Source organism: Argentina anserina, chromosome 7, assembly GCF_933775445.1.
Source record: "Argentina anserina chromosome 7, drPotAnse1.1, whole genome shotgun sequence".
NCBI lineage: Eukaryota > Viridiplantae > Streptophyta > Magnoliopsida > Rosales > Rosaceae > Argentina > Argentina anserina.
The window spans coordinates 12,863,026-12,873,970 of NC_065878.1; the positions used below are offsets into that span (position 1 = coordinate 12,863,026).

Consider the following 10,945-nt stretch of genomic DNA (forward strand, 5'->3'; position numbering starts at 1 on the left):
CCCAAAATAAACTCCATGGATCCTACCTCAAACTCTACTCTATCCCTCACAAATCCAGACAATGTTAGTTCTGGGGCCAACATCCTTCAGCCACCACTGCTTTTATACAACACCCCATGATTAAGAACTGGCTCCGGTGGCGGAACCTTCAACACCTCTTGTTCTCTCGACTCCTGAGCGAGCAACCACACATCTTTCTTCTCCACACACAACCGCAAATCGAATTGCTTTTCCCTAATCTCTCCAGACTTATGGTGGACACAAGAGTTTGAATCATGCTACATGATACCACAATATTCACAGAAATTTGGCAGCCCAATGTAATCAACATCAAAACAAGACCCTTGACTCTTACCAGGGAGACGAACATGCGCAACCCTTCGAAGCAGCTTATTTGTATCAAACTTGATACGGATCTTCAAATTTGAACCCAGATACAAACCGAGCTTCGTCTCCTCCATTCTTGAAAACTCCCTAATCGCATTCCCAATCCGTTCTCCTGTCTCTGGCTCCATAAACAAAGGAGGAATCCCCCATGCCTTGATCCATAAAAACTGCATATTGAGAGAGATTCTCAAAAGGTCATCAACCCCATTGCTAGCCGCCACCGCAAAAATGATTTTGTTAAAGTGCCACGAGCTCCCCCTGAGCACCCGATTTGGATTGTACTCATGCGAGAAAGAGAACACAATCCGCTCGCTACCTTCTAGAACTACTACCGAAACCCATAAAGCCTTCACAGTCGCCATCAGGGCCTCCTTGTTGTATCTCTTATGGGTCAGTAATTGCCCAATGATTAAGAACTTCTTCTCCCTCCATGCTCCTGTATCGTCTGGAAGAACAATCTCTCTACCCTCCTCCTCCGACAGAACCAAACACCTAACCATCTCCCCGAGAGAATCCTCCATTCTACACAGCCATGCACCCAAAGTCACCAAACTGTTAAGAGTACAACATCCTAGCCCAACATCCTAGCCCAATATCTCAACAACTTGGAGAACAAGTCAATAGTTGCATTTGCTTAAATATAACTTTTTCACTGTATTTTTTGATATATTGCGCATTTTCTAATACTAAAAATTGCTTCTTACTTTCTCTCAGTTTTCTCCTCTTCTTCAACCTCTAGCTATGTTTTTGTTATTACATTCATGATTCTCAACATGGTATCAGAGCCTTCGAGCCTGACCATTGCTCCATCATACTTCTTCCGCTGCAATTTTTCATACATCTAAAGCCTAATTTTCTCAGATCTGTAAAATTACCATCCATCCCCATTTTCTCCTCAATTTATCGAGCAAAACCTTCTTCTACAACACAAGTGTATAATTACCAGCATCAATATCACCAGCTTCTTTCAATACCTTAATATGTCTTCTACTGTTTACCGTCAAGTTCTTCTTTTCTGTTCGTCGATTCAAACTCTAGCAATTTATCAATAAATTTCAAGATTCAGTTTCAATTTATAAACTTCATGATGGCTACTCCCTCCCCAGTTTGCAATTTTGTTCCGGTTCGTCTCGATGAAACCAACTACCCGACCTGGTCATATCTAATGCAACATCATCTTCGTAGTCATGGTCTACTCATATGTGTTGATGGTTCATACCCTTGTGTTATTGGTGATTATGGTTCACTCTCAACTAGCGTTCCAAATGCGCATGAGCGATGGTTGGAGCTAGATAGTCTTGCCATTTGTGTTATGACGAACACACTCTCCCCAGATGCTCTGACTTTGGTCATTGGATGCCAAACTTCAATGGAGGTATGGTCTCCTTTAAGGCAAAGATACGCACTCATCTCTGATTTTCATATCATGCAACTGAAGTATGCTTTACAAAATATCCAGAAAGGTTCAGATTATGCAGAAAGGTACTTGTTGAAATTCAAGTGTATTAGAGACAAATTGGATGTAGCAGGTGTTACACTAAAAGACCAAGATGTTAATTTTTTTATCCTTGCTGGGCTCCCTAGTGACTAGGTCATACAAGACAGATTATAAGAAGCAAAAACAATATTGATTTTGGGAGAAGTTAGAACCTTATTGTTGTCTACTGAAATTGAGATTGAGTTACAGCACAAGGCTACTCTACCATTTGCTATGATACCTCAATATGGTTCAGTTAATTTAGCATCTCATAGTGTTCAGTTTAGCATGTCTAGCATTCATTAGAATCAAGGGTTGTATGATTGTGGCTATGTGAAAGGGAATTATGTGTCATCTTGCATGCCTATGTCTATTGCTGCTCAAAATCAAAGCATGTATGATGCTTCTAATTATGTGAATAAATGTTATATGCCATCTGGTGTAATCTCAAACATGAATGGTAGGAAAACAATGAATCATTTGGGTCATTTCAATACTACTCCTACATTTGCAACTGCCCAATTGGGGTCCGTGTCTCTTTCAAACACATTGTTTGCAAGCTTTTGCATCTCAAATGGTCCAAGCTCTGAGATTTATGGTGGACACAACAATGCAATTGTTCCTAATGCATCACAGTTCACTTATTCTGCATCATCAGCTGGTATCTCAACACCTGCAAGTACATGCTACCAATCGACATACTCTAATGGTACTAGCTTTGATACTCAATATGTTGGTTTCTTCGCTAACAACAAGGGCGACTCTATTTGCCAAGGCTTTCCTCATAATGAAATCAACTCTGCTCTCAATCGTGAAGCCAAACAAGATTATATTAATACAAAAGTTGGTGACAGTACAAGCATCATTGAAGAGTCTGCACAAACAGAAACTGAGGCCACTGAGTTTTGTGATCTTATCGCCAGTAGAAAAGCCAGTATCAATAGAGGCAGTACTGGATGTAATGTCAGTGCTGAGAGCAGTTCTAGTTTGTTGAGCAATAAAATGTACAAGGCTAAGGAAGAGAATAATCTAAGATGGGAAGCAATTCATGATGTACGAGTTCAGGATAAGATTCCGGGTTTGCATCATTACAAGAAGAGACATCTAACGAATTGTAGGCAAGCTTGTGCTTCTACAAGTTTGTGGCAATTTCATCCCCTTATTCCTCCTGGTTAATGTATTGTTCCAAGAAAAGTACTCGATCTGCTGCAAACTACTATTTGGCTATCCAAGGATTCCAAGCACTAGTTTGAGGAGGGTGTTAAGAGCCCAACATCCTAGCCCAATATCTCAACAATTTGGAGAACAAAATAGTTGCATTTGCTTAAATATTGTTTCAGGATGAATAACTGCGTATTATTGAATGATATGGTGGCATATATATAGACATTTACAAAACCACAATCCCGTAGGATTCAGAGTCCTAATCTATTACGGAGATGCTAATCTATCTCCTAACGGGAAACCTATTAGGCTAAGACACACACAAGGATATACTAGTAATTCTCCCGGAACACTCCCCCTTGTGTCGCATGCCTAGGTTGCATGCCGCACAACGTTGCCTCGGTAAAAACCTTGTCAAGCAAAACAAAAAAATCTTGGGTAAAACAAAAGCTTGATCGAAGGGAAAAAGAGCACAACACACCAACTACTTAAGGATTTTAACATGTGATGTAGACTCCCCCTGAAGTCTACCAAACTCTAGTGTTCCGATAAACGACGCATGCCAATGCTCTTCACATGTTTCACAAAAGTAGATTTAGGCAAAGACTTGGTGAACAAATCCGCAACATTGGATTCTGAACTCACTTGATTGATCTGAACATTAAAGAACTTCTGTTGTTGAACGTTGTAGAAGAACTTAGGCGAAATATGCTTGGTATTGTCTCCCTTGATGAAACCTAACTTTGTTTGCTCTATGCAAGCAACATTATCTTCATAAATGCACGTAGGTTGATCAGTTGTAGAGACAAATCCACAAGAATCACGATTATGGCGCACAAGTGATCGTAGCCAAACACATTCTTTAACTGCTTCATGGAGAGCGATGATCTCCGCGTGATTCGAAAAAGTAGTAGCAAGAGTTTGCTTAGTGGATCTCCAAGATATCGCCGTATTCCCAATGGTAAACACATAACCGGTTTGAGAACGAACCTTGTGAGGGTCAGAGAGGTACCCTGCGTGAGGGAAAGAGCTGCACGGGACCGGTTGCTGCTCTCGGCACCATGCACGGTCTTCACGCCATGGCGGCCGGCGGCGTCGCTGCGGCGTACGGCGGCAAGGCCGGGTTGGCGGTGGTGTGGGGAGATACCGTGACGGTGTTCTCTCTGCAATATGGGTAGAACAATCCCATGTCAAGGGAACATTTCAAGTATCGAAACAAATGCTTGATTCCATTCCAATGACGTAGCGTAGACGCGGAGCTAAATCTAGCTAATAAGTTCACTGCGAAAGATATGTCCGGTCTAGTGCATTGAGCAAGATACAATAGTGCCCCAATCGCACTAAGGTATGAAACTTCAAGACCAAGAACTTCTTCATCATCCTCTTTAGGACGGAAGGGATCCTTCTTGATATCTAGACTTCGGACGACCATGGGAGTAGACAATGGACTGCATAGATCCATATTGAAACGTCGAAGCATCTTCTGCGTGTAATTTGACTGATGCACTAAGATGCCGTCGGCCCTATGCACAAGCTCAAGGCCGAGACAGAATTTCGTCCTCCCTAGGTCTTTCATCTCAAATTCCGACTTCAAATAAGACACGGTCTCTTCAATCTCATCAAGAGTACCGATTATATTCATGTCATCAACGTAGACCGCAACGATGACGAATCCGGAATTTGTCTTTCGTATGAACACGCATGGGCATAGTTCATCATTCTTGTAACCCCTTCTCATCAAGTATTGATGCAACCGATTGTACCACATTCTTCCGGATTGGTTTAACCCGTACAATGAACGACGTAATCTGACTGCATGAGCACTCCATGGTCTGGAGGCACTTGATGGAGGTAAAGGTAGTCCCTCTGGAGCATTCATGTATATCTCTGTGTCAAGATCCCCATAGAGATAAGCTGTGACCACATCCATAAGCTGCATGTTTAGTCTTTCGGACACTACCAGACTAATAAGGTAGCGGAAGGTAATGATGTCCATAACAGGAGAATAAGTCTATTCATAGTCAATACCAGGTCGTTGTGAGAATCCTTGCGCCACGAGTCTTGCCTTATAGCGCACGATCTCGTTGATCTCATTACGCTTACGAACGAAGACCCATTTATGTCCAACAGGTTTGACATCTCTTGGAGTCAATTCAACCTTTCCGAAGACTTCTCGCTTCGCTAATGAGTCAAGTTCTACCTGGATTGCTTCCTTCCACTTCGGCCAATCTGCTCTGCGTTCGCATTCAGCTACAGATCGAGGTTCAACGTCGTCTTCAGATATGATCTCATGTACGACGGAATAAGCGAAAATGTCATCAATGCATGTAGTGGCTCGGTTTCGGACCGACTGCTCACTTGTGTAGTTCACTGAGATTTCGTTGTTCTCTGGCATCAAACAAGGTTCCATAGCGTCCCACGGTAACACTTGAGTTGATTCATGGACATAGTTGTAATCAGAGACAACTTCATACGATGGTGATTCATCGTTGATGATGCGCTGTGCCTTAGTCGTTCGCTTCTTTCTAGGTTTTGAATCCCTAGAGTTTATCGGTCTCCCCCTTTTCCTTTGAGGAGCCGAGGCCGAAGCTGCTCCATGCCGAGCCATCTCGGCATCGTCGCCACAAGGGGCGCTGACAACACCACGGCGTACGGTGGTGCCACCGCCAGCCTCCGTCCCACTGTCAGGGGCGGTGCCAACGTTGCTAGGTGCAGGAGCTTGTTTTCCACGCCCGTATTTCGGGACATCCAACCGTGCCGGTATGTTCGATCTCGTCACTTTAACCCAAATTTTAAGTTTCAAATTCACAATGTAGTGCTATTGGGGTCTCATGTAACCCAAAAGCGTCCAATTTAAAAACCACGTGAGTTGCACACATTGATCATAATGCTAAGTATAGGGTAAATAAAATTCTCAAAGAGATCGTCTTGTAAGCAAGAGAATGAGAAATTTTATTGAATGCCAATCTTTAATACATCATGCATGAACTTCTAATTCCAAAATCAAAAGACTATTACAAAGTCAATGAAAATAACAATGGCGGTCGGCCATAACAATACTTGAAATCATAAAGCTAAAGAAGCTAAAACGACTAATCAAAGTCGAGAGTATCCATGGTAGCGGCCGGAGGACTAGCCTTAGAGGCAAGGGGCTCGGACTTCATGGAGATATGGTGAGTCTCGATCTCATGGTCCTCATCCACATGACTCGATTCGGGTTGTAGAAACTTCTTGTAGGCTGAGTAAGCCTTGATCATCTTTTTTCCAGCGCGACAATCGCGATTAAAGTGCTTAAATGAGCCACATTTGAAGCATGGAGACTTGCCATTACCGGAAGTGGAGGCATGAGGAGGCGCACGGCCTCCTTGAATTTTGGGATGGGGACGGCCTCCCCCGGAGAGTGCGGCGCCGCCACCATCACAGGTCCAAGTATTGGACCGAGGCCGAGACCGGCCTTGTTGCCTCCCACCATGAGAGTTGTTGTTTTGGTGCTGGTATGGAGCGTTCCTTGATTGATTCTTTTTCTCAGGAGCTTTCTCATAGTTAGACTGTGGCGTAGAAATTCTTTTAGTGCCAACAAGTGTATTGTTGTTGTTGAGGAGGATCTCAGAATGTCTCTCCTTCTTAGCCAAGAGCGCCATTAAGTCGGCGAAAGACCGGATCTTCCCTTCCTCTACATGAGTGCGGTACGTATGAGCTTGAACCTCATAGTTGATTGGAAACGTGTCCAATGTCTTATTGAGAAGATCTAGGTCGATCTTGATGACACCAACGGTGCCAAGATCGGATTGCAAGCATAGCATATCCTGATTGAAATCATCCACTCTCTTATAGTCCAATAGACGGATGTTATCCCATCTAACGGTCAATTCAGGAAGAAGCTTATCATGAACGTTGTTGTACCGCAAGCGTAGTTTGTCCCATAATTCTTTAGGATCTTTTACGTTCAAGTATTGCCTCTTGAGAGTTGCATGGATGTGACGTCTCATAAAGATGAGAGTCTGAGTCTTAGCCATGGGTGGGAAATCAGCAGGAGGGTCGGCAAACATGCCTTCGATCCCTCGGTTCTCAAAAACGAGCTCCATGTCGGAAACCCAGCGGTGGTATTCCTTTCCTTCTAGATCAAGAAGGCCAAATTCCGGTCGAGATGGCGATGACATCTACAAAACGAATACGGAATCGATTAGATTCAAGTATAATAGGAATTAGAAGGGGTGACGTATTTGGTCACAAGAAAAAATCGATGCAAGCGGCGATACTCATGATCGCACCCAAAACAGCAGTGCACTCAGGTGACCACACGAAAATCGATTAACTTCCCTTTCAAACAATCGTGACTCCCCCAGGACCATTATACAGAAAACATCGACCAAGAGGGGAAACACATCCCTCTATAGTCTCATCGGCGTTATAAGAAAGGCCGGAATTAAGACAAGAAGAAGGCTAATAGCGCCCGATATAATATATCTATACGTTCAAAAGCGGGAACGTTTATGAAAAATTTACCTTTGAGGGTTTGTAGTATACGGGAGTAGCTTCTCTTGAGCGAAGTCCTTGCTTGTCAATTTCACGTTTCTTACGTGAATATGCAGGAGGAGCAATGTTGAAGGCTTTGATGCGGGGACTTGCGGGGCAAAAAGATGTTTTTGCGGAGCGAATGCGGAGGACACCCTGCGGGGCTGCGGGGGCTGCGTGCAGGGGCAGCAGGGGGGTCGCAGGGCAGTAGGGCAGGATGCAGGGGCTGCAGGGGTCGCGAGCGGGGCTGCAGGTGTCGCGAGCGGGGCTACAGGTGTCGCGAGCGTGCGTGCAGGGGCTGTGTGCAGGGCGGGGAGCAGGGGCTGCAGGGGTCGCGAGGAGATGCCGGAGGCCGGAGACAACGGCGGCCGACGGAGGAGAAGAAGAAAAAAAATTTCTAGGACTCTAAAAATTTTAGGGTTTTAGGGCATCGTGCTGATAACGTGTTTCAGGATGAATAACTGCTTATTATTGAATGATATGGTGGCCTATATATAGGCATTTACAAAACCACAATCCCGTAGGATTCAGAGTCCTAATCTATTACGGAGATGCTAATCTATCTTCTAACGGGAAACCTATTAGGCTAAGACACACACAAGTGTAGAATAGTAATTCTCCCGGAACAAATATAACTTTTTCACTATATTTTTTGATATATTGCACCATATTTTCAAATACTAAAAATTGCTTCTTCCTTTCTCTCAATTTTCTCCTATTCTTCAACCTCTAGCTATGTTTTTGACTTTGATTCTCAACACAAACCACAACCAAACCGGTGAAGCAGAGCCCACATACGTCTCCCTCCCTCACATACAAAGAACCCAACTGTAACCTTACCGGTGCAAGCGTCGACAAAGAAACCCTAACTCTCCTCTGACGAAAGAAACGAGAGAGAGAGAGAGAGAGAGAGAGAGAGAGAGAGAGAGAGAGAGAGAGAGAGAGAATAGACTAACGTAAATGTTAAATAGTAGTCATCTTCAGTGGACTGGCATGGGTATAATTCATTAATTTATAGCACGCAAACTTAGCTGCATGAATTATCTTCATTATTATAGTTCCTACTATTGTAAATGTTAAATCAATGGTTTGGTAACGTTTGTTATGATTAAAATGCTATGCTAGAATCATGATCGTGTTCGATTCTTCTGAGACTTTATACAAAGATTTCAAGCAGATCGATCGATGAATTTATATAACACACACACACACACTCTCTCTCTTTTTCTCTCTGAAACCAAAACACTAGTTCAATACTAAAGTGGTAAGAGCACGAAATGACCCCAAACTGGCCTTGGAGGATGGATCAAACTGTGGCAGAAACCATATTACATTCGACATTTCGTCTCTCAGTTTGCCTTACATACAATCTATGACGACCTATATAGATTTATTGTTACATTGTAAATCATGCTATATAAACCTCTTTCATTTGTGATACATATGAGTCAAATAGAACACAAGCAAAGTCGTTAAGACTTCGTTAACACGTATATAAGTAGAACTTCAGGTCCTTATTAGATTTATTAGAGGCATGCATATTCGTATGGATGTATATCATGATGCTAGTTGTTCACTGTGACCAACATCTTCATGTCATCCCAATTGCATTGAAATTCACACATGAAATAGTAGTTTCCAGGATCATTTAAATATAGCTCGTCATTTGCAGTAGTATAAAGACCCAAGTTGGGTTGAGTAACGCAATTATCAAACGCATCAGAATCCGTCGCTACAACGACATTGTGGACAGTTGGATCGTAATGAAAAACTGCAAACAAAGAGAAAAAGAAATAACACAAATTAGATGCAATTCAATTGAAACGAACTGAACAATTGAAAATCACAAGTAAATAGAGATTAATTAAGAACATATATATTAGTGTATATGAACGTTAATCACAAGCGAAATTTCACAAAATTGCAGTGGTATACGACTATCGTTCGGCCTAGACAGAAATTTTCTTGCCACTTACTCAAAACATCTCCAGTATAGAAGGTCTTGCTAGCAGCCCAAGCATTGTAATCGATTCCATCAGTTCCCCAGCCACTATCTCCTACAATATATTGTTCAGCCAACACCATACTGCTTGGAGAAACCAGCAGAAAAGCAATGACAACAAGAGCAGCGTTATATTGTGCCATCTGCATTTTCGTTAAGCTATTCAATCTGAATATTTGTTTCAACAAGCCTGGTATATATACAATATTACATAGATATTATTTTAATTCATTATTCAACATTTTATGTATGTTAGTCTCTCTAGGCCGAAGGAATTTTACATAAAGCTAGGTTGGCAGTGCTTTGGTCTCATCGTTGTGACAATCTTAGAGATTAATAGCACAAGATAATATTCGTGATCGGTTAACTTTAGTGATTGAGCATCATCAAATAACATCTAAAATTAACATGACGAGTTATATATCTATCACAATACTAGCTAGCTCATCATTTGTTGTTGGCCTCCTTGCGTAATTGAAACCGGAGAAGTTGAAAATTTAATTTAGAGAGCATACGTACAATCGTGGAAAAGACTTAAAACATGCAAAGTATTTACTATTTAGGACCACAAAATTGCACAACCACTTGATGTCGTTTCTAAACTCATTCAGTATTGATTCCCGGCAAGTTGGAGATTTAAGTTGTGATATACATGTCAATTAATTTTTATATGCTATCGTAACATCACGTGATAATGTCTAGTGATACTCTTTATCTGTTATATTTCAACATGTGGATTTATTACAACAAAATTATAATTTAACATATTTTTATTTTTTGTTAAATGACCTTCATGGATATTAATGATTTTGAACTAGGGTTTCGGGTTTAGAGTTTAGAGTTTATGGTTTAAGATTTGAGGTTTAGGGTATTAGAGTGTACGGTGTAGAATTTTAGAAAAAACTCTAAAATAGTCTTTGACAAAATAGCTTAAATATAATTTTTCTAATTAAATCTTACATGTCATATTGTGATTGGAACAGTGGACCACTAGACATTGTCATGTGCTGTTACGATTTTATGAAAAATTTCTTATCGAGCCATATTTAAAAGGAAATATATATATCTAGGATAATTTTCGGGTGCAGACGTCCGCCCCTTACATAAAGTACAGATTCGCCGATTCTGGCGACAATAGGCCGCAACGCGGGGCGGACTACGACAACCGCACTCCCCACCTCCCAACGGTCCCGTCTGTGCCAGTCAAAGCTCCATCGGCGACCCACGGCGGCCGGAATCGCAAAATCGCCGGAATCTGCCCAGAAATTTGATTTTTGCATATTTTGGCTGCCGTGGGTCGCCAATGGAGCTCCGGCCGGCACAGACAAGATCGCCGGGAGGTGGGTAGTGCAGCTATGCTGGTCCGCCGCACTGTTGCGACCTGCCGTTGCCGGAATCGG

The 10,945-nt window shown here is 42.2% G+C and overlaps 1 protein-coding gene across 1 annotated transcript; it reads right to left on the minus strand.

Annotated features, from left to right (window-relative positions):
* Positions 1–8,852: 8,852 nt before the first annotated feature.
* Positions 8,853–9,655, minus strand: LOC126802514 (basic blue protein-like). The gene is made up of 2 exons (XM_050530150.1): positions 9,520–9,655; positions 8,853–9,314 (listed from the first exon to the last, which is right to left on the minus strand). Exons 1-2 carry the CDS (start codon positions 9,626–9,628, stop codon positions 9,109–9,111), a joined length of 315 nt encoding a protein of 104 aa, XP_050386107.1. The 5' UTR covers positions 9,629–9,655; the 3' UTR covers positions 8,853–9,108.
* Positions 9,656–10,945: the final 1,290 nt, after the last annotated feature.